Source organism: Dicentrarchus labrax, unplaced genomic scaffold, assembly GCF_905237075.1.
Source record: "Dicentrarchus labrax unplaced genomic scaffold, dlabrax2021, whole genome shotgun sequence".
NCBI lineage: Eukaryota > Metazoa > Chordata > Actinopteri > Moronidae > Dicentrarchus > Dicentrarchus labrax.
The window spans coordinates 5491422-5515228 of record NW_026136724.1 but is presented as its reverse complement, the minus strand read 5'-3'; the positions used below and the strand labels follow the sequence as shown (position 1 = coordinate 5515228).

The 23807-nt window shown below is 41.6% G+C and overlaps 1 protein-coding gene across 2 annotated transcripts in view; it reads right to left on the bottom strand.

Annotated features, from left to right (window-relative positions):
* The window catches only part of nav3 (neuron navigator 3), a 428096-nt gene that overhangs the window by 301253 nt on the left and 103036 nt on the right, over window positions 1-23807 (bottom strand). For both annotated transcript variants that reach the window (XM_051392318.1, XM_051392319.1), the window contains one exon: window positions 3816-4279. In XM_051392318.1, coding sequence (XP_051248278.1) covers window positions 3816-3884 — 69 coding nt within the window. In that variant the 5' untranslated portion in view covers window positions 3885-4279. The remainder of the gene's footprint in view (window positions 1-3815; window positions 4280-23807) is intronic.

Here is a 23807-nt window from a genome sequence, read left to right as displayed (position 1 = left end):
GTACACAGGTACTGCAAGGCTAAGCCTAAATCCAGCATCATTATAGACAGACAGAAACACAGAGCGTGCTTCACAACTGAACCAACACATTTTTTGTGCATATAAACGAGCTGAAAGAGCAACATTTTCAGGGGAGCTTTCAAACCTTCATAACCTGCATTGTGCCATTGTCTGAGATGGACATTGCTTTTCAAGTTGATGAAAACAGAATTGGTACGCATTTTCCATCAACAATGAAGTACACAAAAGGACATGTGGACCCACTTTAGACTTTTTTTTGTTGCAGTTAAATTCAGTCCTACTGATTTATTTATTCATTCAACATTTATTACATGCTTTCATAATGATCTATAGGTTGCTGAACATGGTCTTTCACAGTGCTGCACATCAGTATATGAACCTGCCAGGTAAATTATTTAGTCAACATATGCGGCGTGTTCACACCAACTGCCAATGCATCCTCTGTTCCGACTGGCTGTATGCATCACATCCCAGTAATACAAACCAATCCAGTATTAAATTATTCACTCATCTTTCACCAGCTCTTGAGAACAGTCCATCACATATGAGAGTCCGCAGGGGGGTGAGCCAGTTAATTCTTACACAATTCAGTGATAGCTCTGTCCCAGTGGGCCAGCTTTAATGCATGGTTAAAGCATGAAAGTGATGCATATGCAAAACAACAGCTTTGTAGGAATGTACTGGCTGAAATGGTTAAGATAAACTCCACTAAAGGTTTGCCACAGCACAGGAAACGCTCTCCGGTGATTGGCTGATGAGAATACTTCCTGGAGATGCCTTAGCAACACAACTGCCCCTACCCCCTGCCCGACCGTCCTCAACCAATCACTATGAGCTAATTTCCCCTCAGGGTCAGGTGAGCAGTCCAGTTGTAATCACTGCTTCTTCATTCACAGGGATGAATGTGAAAATGAGAAGCACCATCCATCTGGGGACAAGACAGAGTATAAGAGGGGGAGGAAAAGAGAGAGTGAGACGTGGGAGGGGAAGAAGAGGAGAGAGTAGGAGGGAGGGGAAGATAAAGACTCCCAGGGTGATGGAAGGAGGAGAGCTGGCCAAACACAGATTTCTGGTTGAGTTTACAACTTTTGGATTTCTAATCTCCCTTTGGGTAATCAGAAGGACAGACTACAAACTCCACACGGATCAGACTGCATGTTGACAACCCTTCTGCAATGTTAAAGCCTCACTGTACTTGCACATGGACTCCCAACAGCTGTGCTAAGTTGGTCAGCTGTGGGTGTGACAAACTGTGAGCTAAAGTCCGAAAATCCAACTACAGCCTGGAGAACAAATCTAATCTTAACTGCCCAAGAAATTGAAATCCAAGGAAATACACATATCCGCTTTTTTGCGGAGAGTTTGATGAAAAGTTTGCTACCACTCTTGTTTCTGTCTATTAAATGGGAAGCTACAGCCAACAGCCAAAGACTGAAAACAAGGGGTAACAAAGATAAAACAATCTGCCTAACAGCATCTCTAAAGATCACTATTTAACAAGTTATATTTCATTTGTTTAATCCATATCAAAAACAAAGTTTTACAAAATTACAATATTAAGGTTTTATGGGGGTTGTGTTCTAGACTATTTCTTGGAGTCTCTGTTGGTAAGATGGCTTCATATTTGCCATACAGACAGCCTCTCCTCATTCCTAACTAGTCAAATCAAACCTAACCTAAACCTAACCAAACTGCAACGGTTTAGACTCATAAAATGTAAAATGTTTCTCAGCAAGCTTTATTTTGAAAGACTCACAGGATGTTATTTATTATTGCTAACTTGACTGTAGAGCCCTGTGCGTCCAGAAAGGATGCTAGAGGGGCAGCTACAGCGTCGTAGTTTGAAATGAATTGGAAAGAGACAGATTACACTCTATACATCTTTGCAAATGTGTGCTGTAAGCATTGCACCTCTCTTCTGCTGGGTTCAACGATGAAGGCTGACAGAGTGGAGTCCGTATGAGACTTTAGGGACGAGACATTACCCATCAAGTCAGGCAATTACAGCACACATCCCAGTGTAACAACAGAAACATTGCCAGGAATATTAAAAACCTTCCAAGAATCTCTTTTTTGCTTAAAAACATGTGTAGCTGAAGGCTACAGTTAAGACGAAGAGGGAGAGAGCTTATCTTTTGGCATGACACACATCTTCAAACCAAAATGGTAGCCAAAGTGAGCCAAATCAATTCCCTTACCAGATGAATATTTGATGTCACTCTTTGCTCAGTTCCAATCTCAGCTTCAAGGGAGGGTCCCTTCACCTAGAAATCAGCTTCCATTTTGTATCCCACTAAAGAATATGTTGCTCAAAACATGGCCTGGTTCTGTTGTTTATTGTATATTTATGTGAAAGCTCCAGAGGTTGTAGAGGTCTAGGAGTGTTTCAGAAAAGAGACTAAACACTCATATTAACTTAAGTGAAGCACAAGGGTGAATTACCCTCAGATTTTCGGAGTAGTCACATGGATATTTTTGTTTGTCAAGTCTACCGCTGAGCTTTGCAATCATCTAGAATTCATCACAAATCCAAGAGCAGGAACGCTATGCCTCCTCTAAAAGGGTATAAAATGTTGTTGCCTGGCAGCACAAGCAGCAACATGTCTCTGTGTGGCTTTAAAGACTCAAAAAAAGAGAGAGCACTCCCAGATGGCACTCAGGTCTAAAAGGAGAAAAAAATAATAAAGTACAATCATCTTTTTTATGAGATCTTAATAGTGCTACAAATGTCAGACCTGATGTATTACCACGCGTTCGCAGCTCTCAGATGTTCCCTGGGCTTCGCCTGGACAATCATTACGCTTATCAAAAGCACTTCATTAGAGGAATCAGGTCAGAGGCAGGGAGAGGGAGAGAGAGACCGCCTGTGTTTGTGTATCTATTATCCGTGTTTCAGTCTGTGTTTGCATTGTATTAGGTGTGTATGTCTCAGTCTATAATCAGGTGACTACAGGGACAGAACGGGTTCTCGTGTGTGTGTGTTCTTGTTCTTCCAATTCAATCAAGTATCAATTCTATGCCTCTATGGGCAGTTTTCACATTGGGTGCACCTATATGTAGGTATAATATGTATAGTAAGTGTATATGTGTGACTATTGGCTATGTGCTCTGCTTAATAGACTCAGCGCTCCATCGATTCAACCACTGCCACCACACATGAATCTGACCCCGCCGAGGTCACAGCACTGCGTTCAGAGTCAGACTCAAAACTAGCCTCCGCTAAACCATTATCTATCTGAGCTCTGCCCTCATAGCAGAACGGCATAACATTAGTGCACATGATATCGCTTTACAGGAAAATAACTATTTGTCTCATTTTTACGGGTATTATCCCCTTCCTATTCCCAGAGTGGTTAACATAAAAAGCATCTCAAACAGAGAGTAAATATGTATTCTCAGGGGGGGAGCTGGGGCGGGCCCTGCCCACCGCCACGCCACATGAGCTGAGATGAAAGACTGGAGATGCTGAGAGGGAGCCGAAACTCCACCTTTCCTTCTTACCCCCTCCCTCGTCTTTATAAATAGCTATTAGGAGATATGGAGCAAAAGAGCTACTGGGAATTCAGACAACAGTAGCAATTGGACCAACATGTTCCCCTGTTTGTAAAGAGAACAACAAACCAGGCGATAAACAAACTTTCATCCCTGGGCTTTCACGTACATACAACTGGAAAACAGCAAAGCCAAAGCTGACTTTTTTTTCTGTAAAGCAGCAGCACACACACAGTGGGAGAAGATGAAAGAAGAGCTTGTCGTAGCAGAAAAGGTATAAACAACAGGAAAGTTTTGCCAACCTTTTTCTGGTCCTCCAGCTTTTGACTTGTTGACTTCTTGCCATGCTTGCTGGCTTCCGGTACATCCATCCCTGGTCCGAATACAGAGTAACTCCAGAGTAAAATCACAGGAAATAAGTTGAAGAGAATCCAGATGGCTACAGTTTGCCGACGAGGGCCCGTGTCCGGCTCACGCCTTCACCCGGACACAGACGATCCATGGCAGGTGGTTGTTTGTACGGTTAAAGTGAAATGTGTCTCTGAGTGTTATCAGCGCTGGGAAGGTTTTGAGGAGCAGGATCAATGCCAAACCAGTAGCAAAGGGCTACCGAGAGAACTTCATTATGATGTCTGGAGCAAAAAGAACACTGGTGAGGACTGTCAGCTTGCAGGTTGTAGTGTAGTTTTATATGAAGATAACAGTTATGTTAGCTTCCTCCTCAGAGTGCAATCCCTGGCTCCAACACGCAGTCTTCCCTCCACATCTGGGGAAAGAAGAAAGATAAAACATGCTATGATTCAAATGCACAAAAAGCCCCCCAAAAAATGCAGAAGTATTGTTTTAGCTTTGCAATTAATGCAAAAGCTCTCTGCCTCTCCGAAAAGTCAATATTCCCCTCGGTGCTGCACTGTACAAATGGCGGGGGTATCTGCATATCAAAGTGAATGTTGCCATGGTGCTCAGAGAGGAAGAGAGAAGGAAAAGCTTCTACTACATGCTGTTTGTTCTAAGCTGAGTGATTGTTTCTGATTGTTGTCTTTTTTTCTCCAAACCTATTTTCCACCAAAAAGTAGCAGGGGAAGGATTGAGTCATGCTGAGGTCGGGTAAACTCGCGCCCTGGGAAGGGTCCAAGCATGGAAAGATAACCACGGGATCGGTGGCTGGCCCCTCTGTGGACTCTACTTGGGTTCAACTTGTCTGCTTGGTTTACTCACATCCTGCATAACACAACATCTGCCATTCAAAAGGTCTCCTGCTGTACAGTGATAGCATGATTTGTGAATGAAACCCCAAACCTGCCAGTGTCTGAGCCATATATTATGCACTGGGCTATAGGACTAAATCTGGATAGATTAGGTAAGTGTGACTTTAATATTTTGCAGTAAACGCCTATTGTTAGGCTTCACAGTGAGTGGTAGTCTGCTTTATTCATTTACTTATCAATTATATTCTAATTCAAAGTTACATTATGATCACAGAAAGATTAACAACCTCCACCACCTCTAGGCTCATATGTCAAATATAAAGCTACAGCCTGCTAGCTGGGTGCTAAGACTGGAAGTAGGAGAAAACAAGCAGCCTGGCTCTGTCCACCCAGTAGAGGCTCCAGGAAGTCACAGCACCTAGTCATAAAACCACAGTTTTACACAATTAACCTCTGGCCACACCTGGGCTGCTGTTTCCCCCTGCCTCCAGGCTATGTGCTAAGCTAACCATATCTTACCTGTACATTCATATTTAACACAGGTTGAGGAGTGGCTACATGGTTTGAAAACAAATAAGCGTATTTACTGTATGCCCTGAGGCTGGTTTTGGTTCAAAATCTATTTAATGCTTATTGGCACGAACTAATGTTGCTTTACAGCGCAGAACAGAAGAAGAGCGACATTTTCCAGCCCAGAGAGCAAAAGTGCAACAGTAAAACTTGCTTGCAGATAGTGGTTTGAGACTAGGAGAAGTGATGTTTATGGAAAACCAGAACTATTACTAGTGCTAGTACAACAGAGGCTGCCGGAATGACGTATTTTTGCTGGCCAAGCTGGAAGTTAGAATCGCCCTGGTTCCCTCAAAAAAAAACCCAATGGATTTTCCCATTGGATTTTGGATTATTGCAGTTTACACGTTTTATGCAACAAGATCATTTTCACACCACTTTTATGATTTTTGAAGCATAAATGCAATCACCAGAAGTAAAAAAGCTAACAATACGCTATAGACACAGTACTTCATGCTTGCATGTCTTCAGCATTACCACCATTCAGTTTGGCATGATGAAGTATATTGTCACTGACTGCACTCTTATCTGCCACATCTTTTTTAAGACATAATGTATTCAAAATTCACAGTTGGGGTATTTACTGACATATTTTATGTTTTAGAACAAAACATGAAAATCTCTTGAGCTTGTGTTAATAGTCCTTATTTCATTCATCTAACAAACATCCATTCAAAAAACCCTTTAACTTTAATACAACTGGGAGTGCAGAAATGCAAACTCATTTCTGGGTTTTAGGACTCATTCCTGCAGCACTCTATTTAAACCATGATTTAATTTGTTTACACACCTGATTCAAAAGGTGCAACATTTAATTTGACAATGACATATTGGGGACAGTACAGTAGTTACAGCTAGTACTTGAAATGGCACATACAGCAGTGCAAACTAATACTGTATTATTTTCTGAAGGCAAAACAAAGACAGAACAATTACCCCAGACTGGCACAAATATAGTATATAGTTCCATATATAGCTTCCCCACACAGAAACCTGATTGAGTCACTAAAATCAATATTCTGTGCACTGCAGTTCAGCCCTTGTCCATCCACAGAAGTTGGTCTATCGAACGCTCCAATAATCCCTTAAGATAGCACAGTCTGAGAGAAGTCATCACAGAAAACCGCCTCCCCAGCTGACCACCACCAGGTCATTAGGGAATCTCACTTGTGTGTTCACTTTCATCTCCTCTCTTAACACTGGCCAGATCTTTGTAGTTTTCTTTGCCACTAAAGACCTACCCAGCCTCAGAGTGCCATGTAACACTGCAACCCTGTCAGTTACTTAAGGGCAATCATGTCAAGTGCTGCCAGCTCAGAATTGGTTCTTAGGGGACATCATGAATTGAGTGCTGGAGCCCAGTGAGATTTTCCACTGAAACCCGGAGTGTTAGCTCCTAGCAATAAGCTGTGAAAAGCACTCTTTCAAGTACCGTGGGTAGCCTCAAACAACAAGCAATGCACAGGGAATATTTGCAGAAATAGGTGATGAAAAAAATTAAGCCAGTGCTCTCCTAAGACTAGAAACACCACACATTTTGGCGTGAGCAATAACACTGCATCCCAGAAATGCTAAACTTGCTAAAAGCACAGCTGTATTGCTCCTAGACTTCCCCATTTCCCTCAGCAGTGGAATTATACGGGGGGCTTTCTAAACTCATGCATACTGCATGAGTGCTAATTTCCCCTTTTTTCTTCTTGAATATTACAAAAGAAACAATGGAACCTCACAGGGAATAACATGGCACACTCTGTTTGCTGCACGGAAGAGGCTAGCTGGCACTCGCTGTCACAGAGTGACAAGATGGCCTCCGATGTAGGCCACTGGGGTCAGAGGTCATTCTCCATCTGCTTTGCCTGACAAGCAACAGCAGGTAGAGAGCACCCTTATCAAGGAAGAAAGGACGGACTCTCCAGGAAAAAAAGGAAAAAAAATCCTCACATCTCTAAAGCGGCACTGCATTTTATAATGTTTGCTGAGGAAACAAATAGACAGGATCTCAAAAAAACAAGATTTGTAGACAACTTATTCATTGGTTTGTCAAAAAAAGAAATAAATACATGAAGAGCATGTTGTCAAACTATCAAAAGGTCAATCGATGGCTGACAAATTGAAAGCAATTTAAGGAAATACAATAACCACCATTTTTCCAACATTATTTTCCAACTGTCCTTCTACCTCACTTACTCACCAACTGTCTCTCTCTAAGCATCAATAATCCAGTGCAAGCTTTATTTACATTAACATTATGAAAAGTGTCACAACGTCCAAGAAGAATGATCAAAAGATACTACTGGTGTGGCAACTGGGAACATAATCACTATGTTTGCTGTTAAAGTTAAAATAGGAATAAATTATTTGAGGAAAATATCTGGTTGCAGTTTTTCTAATTTAAGCTGCAATAGGTTTTTTTTCACAGCAGATATTTGGACTTGTCATTGTAGGAAAAGCACCGGTGTTACTAATGACATTCCCAATTGCTATGTTCTATTAAAGTGTCCCAGTAAGCCGGAGTGCTGGTGTGACAGTGAGCCACGAACAACAGGCCTAGCAGGGACCCTGAAACTAGGCAGCTAAATGTAATTCAGCCATCATTCATTTTATTATTAGGGACGGAGCACTGACCAGTGCAAGGCCCTATTGTTATGGACGGAATTCTTCAACCGCATATTTTGAGGCTGCAACATGCTCGAAAAGTCAGGGAAAATTGCACAAAATTCAAACATAGTGAAAATACCGGTATGCAATTGTCGCCGTGCACGGGCGCTGCCAAATGGCTAAGCCCTGCCCCCCCCCGAATCAGCCCTCAAGACGCGTAAGGTCGACACTACGAAAATCCGTACGCATGTGTATCGTAATAAAAGAAGCAGAAAAGCCTCGTGGACCCATACCTCAAACCCAACAGGAAGTTGCCATTTTGAATTTAGCGGTCATTTCTTCTGGCGATTTGCACACGTATTTGAACTCCTCCTCCTAGGGAATTGATCAGATCGAGTCCACACTTGGACACACCCATCTAAACACATTCACCATTAAAAGTTGTGCTATATACGTTGTTCCGTCGAACACCATGGACATGGCGTGGCGTCCCGTGGCGTCCAATTTCGATCCTTCACCATAAAAAGAGGGATTTGTCATAACTTCTGCGTACATGATCCAACTGCAACAAAACTTCACATGTTTAATAAGAGTCCCGCCCTGAACAAGTCTATTTGATAATATTCAGTAATAGTCAGAGCGCCACCTAGTGGCAACAGGAAGTATCACCTTTTATACTTTCATGTTCTACTCCTAGCAGGATGATCAGATCCAGCTGAAATTTACTTATAAAATGCAAAACATATTGTTGATGATATGTGTTGACTGTGGTGAGGGGGCGTGTCTGTGGCGTGGCGGGAAATTTTGATGTACCGCCAGAACACACAAGTTCGCTATAACTTGAGTGTACGTTGTCCATTCGGCTCCCAACTTCACTTGTCTGATAAAAGTCCCGCCCTGAACATGCCTATGTGATAATATTCACTAACTAGTGAGTGGAAGGAAATATATATTTTTTCTTTTATATATATCTCCCAGCAGATTGCCCATATCCAGCTGAAATACTTTCAGCAGTCCCTTAGGACGATGACGATGACATGTCATGAATCTTAAGAATTTTTGTCGAACTTTGTTGCCATGGCAACGTGGTGAAAATCAGCTTTCCTATTAAGATTTGAAAACCTATTGGGTGGCTAAACATGGCCAAATTTTGCACAAAATTCAGTCGTGGCATTATGGATTAGCCACGCCCCCCCAGAATCAGCCCCCAAGACACGTGAGACCGACATGTATGAAAATTGGTATGCATGTGTATGATGATGGGACAAGCAGAAAAGCCTCTTGGACCCATAACCCAAACCCAACAGGAAGTCGGCTATTTTGAATTTTGTGGTCATTTTGGGCAATTTTTTTGCGTTGTATTTGAACGAACTCCGAGGGAATTTATTGGAACAACTTCAAATTTAATCAGCGCAATCTAAAGACATTCATGATTAAAAGTTGTGCTATTTACGACATTCCGTCGAACGGCGTGCCCGTGACAACGTGTCGAATTCCGCCCATTCGCCATAAAACAGATAGTACTCAAGTGTACATGGTCCAGTTTCAATGAAACATGTTTGCTACTAGCAACAGGAAGTAAGCGCTGCATGGCAATTTTGATCTTACATGACATTTTAATGTTGTGGTCCACACATGATAAGCTGTCACATCACACAGCCGCAGCACACCCTGACATGCACAGACTGCAAATATTTGTAGGTATTAAGGTTGTAAGGTTATTGTAACATTATGAACTAATAATTTTGATAATATTTTGATAATATTGATCACAACATAATGATTACCTCAAATTTTAATGTGAAAATTAATTCTGGCTTGGTGTATGGATTAGTTTTGCACTGAAAATGCCAACATTAACTCATGGTCATAGCGCCCCCTACTGGCAACAGGAAGAATTGTTTTGTACTGCTCCTTGTTTCAGGTTGATTGGATCAGCTTTAATTGGTCAGAAGATGCTTTTAAAAAGATAATACTCATAACTTCAGTGTACATGGTCCTATCTCAATGAAACTTCACATATTTTATAAGAGTCCCGCCCTGAAAACGTCTATGTGACAATATTCATTTACGTGAAATGTTCATGTTGTGGGCCGCACGTGTTACGCTGGCACGTGACGTGGCCGCAGCACACCCCGTCAGCAGGTGGCGCGGCCGCAGCACCCCCCGACACACGCCGCCTATGAGGTCCCATTCAATGCTGCTTGCACCTTTAATCTACACTTGTGCTTTCCCATGAAAAAGGCCTGTTATTTTAAATTAATTATAATTAATTAATTATTAATTATAATTTTAAAAAATAAAATAATGCTCGCTTGCCATCAGGCAAGAGTTGTTTATTAAACCTCTCAATTTAGTCCACATTTATTAATATATGTATATTTTATATTAGTTGTATATACTAATATGTAATAAAAATGTATAATAATAATCAAATATATCATGGCATCAGTAAATGAAATGTTTTCATAGCTAATATTGTTGGTAGCGCTGTATTGTAGCTGCTACAGCTAACGCTAGCTTCAAAGACTGGCAGACTGCTTCACAGGCACAAAACAAAGAGGTTAAAATTCTTAACTTTTAGTGTCATAAACCTTAAAAAATGATAGGACGTACTTAATGTAAAAGTTAAGTCAAATTCCATCAACTCTGTTGTTTACTTGACAGCTGAACAACTAACAAGCTAACGTTAGCTTGCGAGTTAGCTGTCTTCAAACAACAACTATATCATTTATCAGAAAAAAGACTCACCGGTCTGTGTTTTTGAACAAAAAGCCAAAAACATACGACCCCACTCTCATCAAACTTTTAAACGGCGATGTTTCATCCACAAGAAAACCATCTTTGACCCAACGTTAGCGTTAATACCAGCATGCTAAGCCCATAACCAGCCCAGACTTTCTTTCTTTGTTTGCCAACTCCCAGAATGAACGTTAATTAGCTGCAGCTGAGTCAATGTGCCAGTGACAGTTGTTGTTAAAGCTGGTGAAATTAACCGTTGCCACCTAAACCTACACTCCTACAGCGTGTCAACACATTAATTAGCCTATGTCAATTATAGAAAATGTAAATATGGATATGGGCACCATTTAACACATTTAAGTCAAAGCAATTCATGCAAGCAGATCATTTTCCTGTATGTCTTTTTCTCAGAATCTTACAACATTTTATATTGATTTAAAGACAGTTAGGCCTATAAAGACTTCCTATCTTGATTTGTGACAGCTGACAACTGAAATGTGTTTTTTATGTAAGTAAAAGATGTTTTCACAGATGCACAATTGACTTTGAAAGACTGAGAAGAAAAAGCCCATGTCTCAATCCACAATTCATTTAGGCAGTTTGTAGTTAGTTTGCAGTTAGTTAATTGCAATTAACATCATCTCTACAAAGCTCACAACAAACTGCTCTATAATGATTGCTTTGGCTGTGTGCAATAGTTATATAAGGTGCTATGTAAAGAAAACCAGTGCAAGCTATTATCCATGTAGAGAGCAGAAACATTCATTTAGACTCCTTCCTTCTGAAAAGATCATACATAGAATAAAACAGGATGCTTTTCTATCTCTGACAAACATGTTCTTGTATTTATTGTTTAAGAGAATATTAATGTGTGCTTTAATCTCCTTTGGTTGTAAAGAATCTTATTGGAAGAGAAATCTCCATATTTATGAGCAGCAGCCGCTCCAGTTTCATCACAGCTTGTTGATCCCACCTTCAATCTCTACAGCTGGTCGACATCCCCCCCCGCATCAGTGGCCTTTCACCGGCACTTGGTATTCAACGGGTGTCTGTAACTCTCCAAGTGGTCAATAAAGTTTGATTCATGAGGCCTGGTGCCGTAACTACACACCGCTGCTTTAATTCGAGGAGATGTAAATGATGGCCATAGATCCAGCCTGATTTCCTCGGGGAGAGGAAGGAGGGTTGGGGGAGCATGCGCTGTAAATTATCACCTCAATAGGTCAGAGGTGAAACATAAAGAACGCCCTCCATCACATTAAAATACTATAATGCCCTAATGGCGTTCTTTCAACATAAACCTCATTTTATCAGCCTCAGGGAGAATCATGGCCAATCAAAACACATCTGATATGGTCACAAAAAAATAATTTACATTTTGAAACAATACAGGTATATATCAATGCTTCTAATTGGCAAATATAGTATACGTAGCAATATAAAGAGCAAAACAATCTCACATATGTTGTTGCTTTTAAACATTTATGTAATTTATACACTATAGAAAGTGAAAAAAAATAAAAACAATATTGTCATATACATATCTGCATGGCAGCACTGAGCCCGTGTCCACTGTATGGTGATGACCGGAGAGAAAGAGTAATGGGAATATTCTCAGCAATTAGGACATTTGTAATAGCCTTGCCATACTTCACTTAGCTCCCCAATGGATCATTAATAACACTGATAAATCTAATAAATGCAATAGGGACACACTGGAGCATTTAGGGGACTGAACTCGGCAGTTCCCTTGTAGAAACCACAGTTAAAATACACGTTCACAAATTATAATGGGTGGAAACCAGAGTTTTATTTTACAGCATGCAAATTTGTTTCAAATATATACTGTTTAATAGTCTGCACTTATATGTAAGGTTGTGGTAGGTAAGCATAAACAAACGTATAGGCAAAAGGCTGGATGAACAAGCAGCAGCAAAATACACATTATAATGAACACGAAATATGAAAAAACACCCACATTTCTACACAAATGCATCAGGAAATAACTGGAAGCTGCATAAAGTACCAATAACTATATATATTTACAGCACAGCATAGCAATGGGAAACACATGGGAGAGCAAGAAAAACAGATGCTACAGCAAATATTAATGCTGTGCAAAATGTGTATTGTCGTATTAACATAAATAAGCCTGCAGAGGCCATATGTGTGTGTAGAAAGTAGGTGTGTGTGCAGTCCTAATGCAGGATAAATGTATGATGGACTTCATACCGCACACTGTGAATGTTTCCAGGCTGCGGACAGTTAGGCTCCATGTGAGAGTAGTGTGTTTACATTTCAGTATGCTGCATCAGCCAATGTGGACAACTAGATGGTGAACATGCTGCGCTGGTTGGTCAGGAAAGTGCTTCTTCATGTGATATTACTTTCAGCAGACATTTTAAGGCTGCAAGGCCATTAAGTACTGTACAAGGAAGGAAAGTATAGCTAGCCATAAAAATTAGAAACATAATATATGCCACACATACCAGAACATGCAATAAAACATAATTAAAGGTCCATGGTGTAACATTTAGGAGGATGTAAGCAGAAATGGGACATAATATTCATAGGTTTGTTTTCATTAGTGTGTAATCACCTGAATAAGGGGTGTTTCTGTTGCCTTAGAATGGGTGGTTTCTATCCACAGATGCCACAGGCCGCTTTCCATGGACTTCACTATGTGAACCAGGTTTTTAGAGCATCCCAGAAGGAACAAACTAACACTGGCTCTAGATAGGCAGCTCGCATTTTTCACGCATTTTGTGGCTACCATAGATTCTCTTTTGCACTTCGAAGGAGAGGGTGAAGTTACCACTAGATGCCACTAAATCCTACACACTAGACCTTTAAGTTCCTAAACTATTCTCTTACATGCCTTCTAGATGTTTTCCCCGGTTCCAGAGACCAAAATTCAAGTTCAAATCTCCTCCAGGTGTTCTGTGGTGCTCATTGGGCTTTAATGGTGCAGCTCAAAGAAGCTTAAAGTTGCACCACTCCCTGCAGAACCAATTTGGCAAATAAGGTGAAAAAGTGCTTGAGGCTGCAGAGTTCCTCTGTATAAGGACAGGCACAGGTAAACATCCACACGGCTGAACGTCAGCAACACCTTTGATGCCTCATCAGCCTCAAATCACTGTTTGTAGCGAGGTACAGACGGGGAATTCAGACTAGTAGGAGGCAGAGAGGGGAAGACGGAGAGAGTGATGCAGGTGAGAAAACGTGGGAGCCTAGGGAGCTAAACTGCCAGAGTGTAAAAACTAAGTGACAGCAGCAGGCAAGCAGCAAAAATGGCTGGGAATGCATCATAAAAGGAAAACTGTGGTAGGCAGATACAGTTAAAATATATGAGCAACTGAATAAAAGCAATGCATACAAAATCCTGACTGCTCTCATGCAAATTTCTCCCTGATTTTACACACCGAGAATCACTGGAGTGATAGGCAATGCAGGTAGCAATGTTTACCTGGTATATACACTGAATCAGGCGACCCTGGCTTTTTCTGTTGTCACGGTAACTGCAGAGAGCGGGCGGTAGCACGAGTGTGTATGTGTGGCTGCAGGTATCCTGGCTCTCTTTAACAGGGTAATCACAATTGTGGAGGTGAAGACTGACGCGAGAAGCAGCAGCTCATTAGCTTGAGGAATGCATGTTGCAGTGTCAATTTTGAGCTGTTTGTTTTGTTCCACACATCCGCCTGAGCCTGACATTTTCCTGGCACCTTGCTGTTTATTGTTTTGAGATGACACAGTGTTTGGCAAGGACAGCAAAATGATTCCGGAATGATATCAGGGCCCTCACAGCTCAAACAGTACCTGGTTTTAAATCTCACATGGCAGCAAGATTCTACAATTAAATAAAACAAAATATTTAAATATTCAAAATCAAATGTGCCAACAATAAAAGGGGAAGCTATCAGGACTCTTGCAGATGGAGGGAACCTGCTAATCACCACTGGATTACAGAAATACAACACAGCCTACAACACAGCCATGGATGTATTAAGGGAGAGTGGGTATAGCGTTGGAGGCAGGCCTCTGTTCATTCCTATGGAAGCTGCCCAGTAGTGCACAAAGCCGAAAAATGTGTCAAATTACCCAGAACTTCCACATGCTTCCACATCATCCAGCCCATAGAGCAAACAGACAAGCGAATTTCACCGGCCGCTAACTTCCGGTTTAGCCCTGCGCTCACTTGAATGGCGATAAAATGATTTAATCGTGCGTCTCTTCTAGACATTCCAAATGTTATCGGACCGCATGGATCAAATTCTGATAGTAAAGGGCTGTGACACTCAAAAAATACATCCACCACAGTATACTCACATTGCTTCCATCTCTTAACACTCCGGAATAACTCCTACTTTCTAAATCAATCTAAAGTTGAACGTAACACATTCAGGTGATACACTAATGAAAATGTACCTGTTAATATTATATTCCATTTCTGCCAATAGATCCTCCTAAATGTTACAACCCGGGCCTTTAACTGAAATTAATTCTTTGAAAAACCAATTTAATCAACTTAAAAAAAAGTGTAGTTCTTCATGTAACCCTCTCAGTTTAGAAATCTTAAATGCCTCTCTCTTCTCTGTCCATTAATCACATTCTCTGTCCAGTCCACCCTTGCTACTCCATCAGTTTGGAGATAAATAATCTCTCTCTGTCCCTCCCTCTGCCCTCCCCAGGCAATCTGTTGCCCTCGCTGCATCACTCTCTTCCTCCGTCTAGCTGAGGCGCCTCCAGCGTCTCTCTCTTGGCGTTACGTTGTACCCGCTCTCCCTCTCTGGGCTCCTCTGACAAGGAAGATGAAACGGGGGAAAAACCCCACCTTCCCGCTCCCCCATTCATCCACATACAAGCTGCATTACCACCCAATTACGCATAGATTACATTAATGTGCTTTCACACAGCCAAGCCTCCTTTGCACGCGCCAAACCCATTCTCCACTGTCGGCGGCGCCTGCGCGGAGCATAACGGATGCACGTAATCTTGTGATATTGTGTCGGGATTAACATCAAATCTCATTATGGCTGTGGTGGATCATGGGAGAGGGAAGGATGGTGGTGGCGAGGTTGGAATGGGGGGAGGGGGTTTACATCTTTATTAATTTTTTAGGTTTTTTAAGGCTGAGCAAGAACAAGAGAAAGAGGTAAAAGAACGATGAGATCAGGGCTGTGAAATTTTAATTACACGTGATGGCATTTAAGATCGTTATTACACACAAGAGTGTGTTGGCTAATTTGCCTTGTGGGCCTGTGTTGAACACACCCATGAGCAAAAACACACACACATACATGTACACACACAAGGAACAGTCACCCAGGGCAATCCCAAAAGAGGTTAAGGGGTCAAAATGAGATGTGTCGCAGCACAGCACAGCGAAATACAACACAAATCAAATCCTTCAGATCACCACGCCTTGCCCCTGTACACCAAACACCTCTCTTCTGTTAGCATTTTCCCCCAGCCTGGAATGTTTGCGCTTCATAAACCTGTCTTTTATTACCAATAGATCCGTGAAGGTTGTAATTGCCTAAGTGATATATAGCAGCAACGGGAAGTGGCTCAATTTGGCTCAGTTTAAAACGCCACCATGCCAAAGTGGTGTTGAAGGGAGTGTCTTGCCCTGTTAAATAAAACTGATTATCAGGCTAAACAACGGGGGCCAAAATAACATCTTTGACACGTACAACCCAAGTCCCAGAGGGGTGGATGTCTGATAGGATTGGGGGACGGGCACGCACACACTCAAGCATTTTCTTTCATGCAGAACCGCACGCTTACTGTTATTCCCATGCTCTGCATTCTGAACATGCTAAACACACACACTGTATGAAAACAAACATACATTCAAACACATGCAGAAAACAAACGCACACACTCGCACGCATCCCCCCTCCCCCAGCGGTGCACTGTGCCGGGTTTATTGAGCCTCAGGAGCCTCACTAAATCACAGCGAGGCCCCGGCAGAAGTGAGGGATAACAGCACAGCGGCGTTACAACCATTGATTGCCGAATGCATCATCTTTTTATATTCACAACAGGGTGGGGAGTGTTGGGGGGAGGAGGAGACCTCAAGGAAGGTTGTTGGAGTGCAACATCTTGTATGGCAATCAGATTCCGCTAACATCATCAGGCCAGCAGCAACAACGAAGGACTGGAAATGGAGTAAACACACAGATTGAGATATTCTGGATTGTTAGCGCAACTTTATCATCATTGCCTGAAAGCGTGAGGGCCCCCACTGTTCATACATCGCTATATGGATCTGAGGGTGAGGGTGTATCAGATATAACTGGAAGCTGCACGTGATTGCTCCATTTGGTAGATCAATCACGTGCTCTGGAGCCATGAAGAAGTCACAGCAGGAAGTTAATAATAGAAGCCAGACAATAACTCCACTGTTGGTTCTTGTTAGCAGCCTGGAGATGTCACTACATGTAGGCAATAGTGGTTCAAATGCACAGGGTTTCCTGAGCTGAAGCCCAAGTGCCCTCCATGTTAAGTGGGGATAATGTCATAAATTAATAATTGGCTTGTTTGTTGCCAATTGTGATATTGGTTGATGCTGATTGGTCGGTTTGGTGTCACAGGGTTTATCTCTTGATTGAAAACAAAATGACAGCCATTAGAGAATTTCGGGGACATTAAAGCAGTGTGGTCGTAAGCGAAAGACCCCAAAAGAAAAAGAAAAGCCAGACAAACAGGTACTTACAAAAATAACTCAACAAAGTTAACAGGATTTTTAAAAAAGGCTGCTATGATGTACATGATGAAATTGTCATTTCAGGGATAGGATGCTATTTCATTCCTTCAGTCTGTATCGAAGTGCATTTGTTAGCAAAGGTTTACTGTCAGAATCAAAATCTTAGTTAGATATCAGTTTGTTGCTCAGAACTACCTAAAGTTAGTTTTATGCCTTAACGTTTAAATATTACATGACACCACTCAAATGGGCAAGAACTTTCCTCTTCCAACATCCACTGTTGCTCACTTATGTTGTGGCCTTTGCATTCTCAGTGTAACATTGTGGCATTTGCAGTTATTCGCAGTTAATTGATATGTTTCACCCACCATAAAATGTAGACTGACAAGATTTGTTTCAAAGTCAAACTTTATTACTGTTTTGGCAGAGCGCAATATAAATCATACAATAATCTCTACAGCGTTTTAAAATGGTATCAGAGATGATCTGCAGCTTTGAAAAACATTTAAAGCATACATTTTATAATAACTGCTGGACAAATTAAAACTTCACAAGTTAAAATTTAAGCTTTAAACTTTGATTACTGAGCAGTTTTTCAATCACATACATTCAGTAATTTCTTCAGTTATGTTGACATCTTAATTTATAGAATAAAATGTATTCCTGACATGTTTCTGCCTCATTATAGTGTTACTGGTCTAACGAGATGAGGAGGCAGGATAACACATGGGCAGTAATTATAGGATGTATTATACTATTGATTACTTTAATGCATTTATTAGGTGTCTGTTTTACCAGAATTAATTACTTTACTAATGTTTCACTGTTTCAATGTTTTTTATATTGTCCTTTCCATCCCAACATCAGTGTAATTACTGTAATTCGTTTACATCACATACTATGCTACATGCACATTCTAACAACCTTTTAATTTAAAAAATACTTCCTACTTCTGTAGGTCAGTTCTCACAAATGTACCTGTAAAGACGAATGTAAAACTGTAAATGTTTTCTCAGATTTCAGATCCAGTCTACAACATGTGCCTTGTTGAAGATTTTAGTTTAGAAACGGTTATTGTGTTGATATTAATGGTAAAATGCAGCTAAATCATTGCCACAGTTTATTGTGTTATGCTGGCGCTAACCAGAAGAACAAATACAAAGGCAATCGAACCAGAAGAGAAAAAATGGGCGTGGCAGCATAAGATGAATTGAGTAGTATTGAATGTTAGTGTCGGCCCACCATTCCTACACAGGATTCTAATTGCCTACACATGCACAGGGGATTCACAGGAAACAATGCATGCATGTGCATTATGGTACATTTATCTCATTGAAAGAAGCCACTCTGTTTGCAGACTGCTCTCAAACCAAGGTGAAACAAAGGTTAAATTACTACTTGTTAGGGTTCGATAGCAATTCATCAAATGTTAATCCAGAATCAGATTTAAATAGATTCAGACAAACTGTAGTTACAGCCTAAAAACTATAATTACAATATCAGGTATAGCCTGCCAAGGGCAGTCTTGGGGACCCAGACCTGCAGCTGTAGGACTACAACTATGTACTTTTGGGGGGATTTTATTGCCTTTAATTGATAGTGACAGCTGAAGATAGACAGGAAAGGGGGGCAGAAAGAGGGGATGACACGCAGAAAAGGGCAGACGGTCGGATTCAAACCCTGGGCCGCTGCAGCAAGGACTCAGCCTTGGTACATGGGGCGCCAGCTCTACCAGGTGAGCTAACCAGGCTACTGTACAGTAAAATGAATGATCAAGTTCAAATGTCCTCATCATCGTCATCCTCAACTACCAGTTAGTTGTTAAACTTTTCCTCATCATCGCCCTCCTCTTCCTCTCCGACTTCAACCAGTTCTCCCTGACTTGCCTGAGATAACAGCTTTCGCCCTTATGCGCATGGCTCTCCCTCTTTGAAACAGTGGATTAAGTGGTCCTCGGTACCATCAGCAGCCACTGACAAGCCACACACCTTAAAGGACAATATTCTGTTAATAATCTTACTAGTACACAGAAACAGAAACCTACACAAATGCGCGCGGACTCACGCACACACCTTGAAGGAGTTTTTCACCAGCTCCGTGTCCAGCTTGTCCCATGCTGTAAGGACCCAGGATACATGTAAGCGGCAAGTTGTCATACCATTCATGCAGACTGGCTTTGAACAGTTGATTCCACATGACATCAGGGGCCTAGATGTATTTTGTACAACCTACCGTTATGACAGCTATGGTTATGTTGTTGCCCCGCTTGAGCTCCGCTTTGGTGGCAGCGCTGATGTGACATCGGTAAGAATCCCAGAGTAGCAGACGAGGACCGAAGTTTAGTTTTCCCAACACTTTTCTCAGCCAGACTGCAGTCAAATCCTCATTCATCCAGACATTTTTGGAGAATATTACCACATTGCCTGGACTTCCCTGACACTCCTTTTGAACACCACATAAGGCTTCAGTTTTGTCCCGTCCACTTTCGCAGCCAGCACCACGGTTTAGTGACTTTTCTCGTGGCCCGTAGTTTTCAGTGAAATACTATGTGCACCTCTCGTATTCACCGCAGTCGAGGCAACCATATCAAACTAGACCGCTGTCTCATCCATAGCTTCTTTTTCTAAATCAAAAACGTAAATGTGACAAAATTCACCAGCTTCCCGGTGAAACCTAGCGTCTTTCTGAGTTGTACAGTTGTACGTCTTCTAATAGACAAGTTATTGCAGTGGAGAAATTTATCAAGCCAGTCAGAACTAGCGGTAAAGATGTCCACATTAGTGCTGTCACTCACAGTGGCGTGGATTTCTTTAGCCTTCTTTCTGATCATTTTGTGGGAAACTGAGGTGTCATGCCTGCATGCTGTGGATCCACTCACAAACTTGTAGCTTCAGCTCTTCACTAGACTTCTTCCTCCCGCCACTGTACAGTCTGGCCCTCCGACTGTCTTCCTCTGACAGACATTAAAGTTCAGCATTATTTTTTCACCATTCTCTCACTCTTGGATCAACAGAGAAATGTCTTGCTGCTGCTTCTCGTGAGTTTTGTTCGGCAAATTTGACAACGGACAGCTTGAATTTCAGGTGGTACTTTTTTTCTCTGTGCTGCCGCCATGACACTTCAACGTGGACGTCGTTTTACGGCAGCCAGTGTACAGACATTGAACAGACACTGAGCAACAGACTTCACATGATTCACAACTGTAATTTATTGACCTGACTGGTGGACCCTTACGGACTGAAGGAATATAAACAATGGAGGACTGGACACATTGGGAGTAGGCCATTTTTTCCGTCTCTATTGTTTACAGTGCCGGTAAGTCTGATTATACTTTGGTGTTCATAGTTTCTGTAAAATGAAGTGAACAATTCAATCTAACTGATCTAACAATGTGCAGTAGGGCTGGGTATTGTTAAGAACCTCACGATTTGATTTTGATTCTTTAGATCACAATTCGATATCGATTCGATTCGATATTGATTTTAAATGCTTCGATATCGATTCAGTAATAAGTAAATTACAGCTTCGGACGGCGACTTCCGCCATGTGTTTGCGTGTTGGTACGGCGTATCGTGCTCCGAGTGTGTATACCGTCTTCTTAAAACCCCTGTTTTCCACGACACTGTACGGTCGTAGGTCCTTACATATGAAGACAGTCACAGACTCCGTTATCTTCTGTGCGTGGGCAGAGTTTGGCGCCAGTTTGCAAAGGAAGGATCTGTCGAGTTGCGTCTGTTTTGAATCCACAGGTTTAGCCGCGGGTTGCTGCAGAGCATCTGCATGGTGTCGGCTTAAGTGGTTGCGCAAATTTGTTGTGTTATTGCAGTATTTTAGTACTGCCTGGCACAGCTTACACACTACCTTACTTTTGTCTATTTCCTGTGTTCTGGGTTTAAACTGGAATCCAAAATGACTCCGAACGTCTGCTTTTAAAGTTGAAGGCGCTGGTTTAACACTGCTGCTACCTGCTTCGGTTGCCATGTTGTTTGTGTGGTCGAGTGCGGCCTCTGTCCGTACAACGCAAATCACACAAAGGTGTTGCTCACCGCGCCCCCACTGGCCAGGTGCTTGAATCGATTCAGAGGATTTAATGAATCGATATTGAATTGGGAAAAAAATATATTGCAATGCATTGATCAATCAATATTTTTACCCACCCCTAATGTTGACAAAAGTTTAAACATTTATATTTGTGTAAGAGATCTTAACAGCTTAAAACTTGCTCAAGTGGGTCGGGTCACCCAGGTGGGTTTTAAGAGGTTTTATACATCCGGATATTTCCTATAAAATCCACACCAGGCCTCTATTGGAGTGTTTATTTGTCAAAACTTGTAGCCACCACATTGATTGACAGGGCTGTCAGTTGTGACATCACATACTGATCTTCCAATTTATGGGCGGAGCTAATAGGTTCCTTTAGAATGTAATGTCATCACTTGCCTTTGTGACTCATCGAGCTTAGATACCATTCCATTTCTGTTCTAAACACAGGTCAGGTTAACAGTCTCACGGCATAGCGTATTATCTATTTAATACTCATAACACAGCTTGCTGTATAGACCATATTATATACACTGGTACACAAACTAAACAACATGTTTAAGCGTGCAAAGGATAAAGAGAACAAAAATCGTCTTGTCAACGCGGCTTGCACAATTGCTGAGGAAACAGAAGACATAAAACAACAAAATGCCGTCTTGATCCCACAAATAGAAGAGCTCCACATGAAACTTGAAAACAGAAGCCAAGACACTAAACAGAACTATAAACGGCTTAAAGCTGACAAAAAATCAGCCATGCAGTTAAACAAAAGCCTTCAAAAGCTACTGGGCAACCTGAACACAAAACTCCAGAGTCAATTAGACCTGGAAGAAAAATACAGGTCTGCCAATGAAGAAAGGCTGAGTATCACCCAGAATAACCACATTCTGCAGCAAGACATTGTGACGATCCGAGGTAAATTGAAGAACTACCAAGAATTGAAGAATCAATATAAGATGATGAAAACTGACAACAAAACCTTGAGCCAGCAAAATGTTGTACTGGAGCGGAATGTTCAGGACCTCCGGCAGAACATCTTCAGACAAGATCACCTGCAAGACAAATGTAAAGCCAAGCAGGAGAAGAACCAAGCCTTAAGCAGACTCAACATCGACCTAAAAAGACAGGTTCAGGAGATGACAGACAAACTTAAGGATGAACAAAGAATGAGGGCTGAATATTCATCACTGAGAGAGGACAAATTTGCCAGGATCCAAAACAATTGCGTCCTCCGATACAGAATCGAGGATTTAAAATTGGAATATGAAAGTGTGGAACCTTGGCTCAACAAATACTATGCCGAAAAAGCTCAGTTGAAGAACTTGGACCAGGAGAAGAACGCCCTCATGCTGGAATTCAACATGTATGACAATCTTCTTAGACAACATTACGTTTCATCTAGCGAGTATAATAGCATCAAATCTGCTACAGAGACCGCTAGCCAGGACAATTCTGCTCTCCGCAACAAAGTCCAGGAGCTCCGCAAAGAGTTCCTGAATTTTGCCAGCGTAGAGGGCAGATACACACCGGCCGAAGACGAGCGAGACTTCATGAGACAAGATATTCAGGACATGAACCAATTCGAAGACAAGACAGTCAGAAATTGTGGAGGGCGAGAAGTTTTCAGGCCCTTGATTTTCTCTAGTCACCCAGAGATGTGTCAACTATCCAAAAGGGCACTAGGGATGACAAGAAACTTGTCATACAGCTATACCAGTGTAAGCACCATCTGAGTTTACCAGAGGGGAGTTTGGGCTGAATTGTAGGTTTACTGTAAAAAAAATTAAAGGCCCTTCTTCCTGCTGTGCTCTCCCCCAACACCATCGGGTTTTCTCCGGGATGCTCCGGTTTTTCTCCCATCTACTTTATTATGCTTTTATAAATAAAAGTAATCAAAGTCGATTTTTGTTTTGATGTATTGTTTTTCATTTCTGATTTGCTTTTAGAGGTAAGAGAAGACTAGACTCACAACCCAGTCTTATGCTTCTCTCTGGAATTTTAGGGTAAAAAAAAAACCTGCATTGCAAAACCAATGCTAGTGCTGACATAGGGAAGTTCTCCGCTTGTACACTAATGTTGCTCGGGACATCTATTTTCAATGTTTTAAAAAGCTCTCTCCACAGTGAGCAATTTAAGGCATAATTACAATTCCAGATAGTGGTGTCATAAATAACAGCACAGTCAGCAAATCTATTATATGTGAACAGTGTACGCCAGACTAATATGTGATATGCAAAAAAAAATGACACTCAGTGCTCGTCTGTATTTATATAGGGGGTGGTCTAAGTGATAGTCATAGTCCGTGGTCATAAATGAGTGCCTGAGTTGCAACTTAAACACAGACTAACATAATGCTGGTAAATTTAGTCAAGTAAGAGTGCTTCTGTATAGAATACTTCCGTAAGACTTTATTAATGAAACCCTTT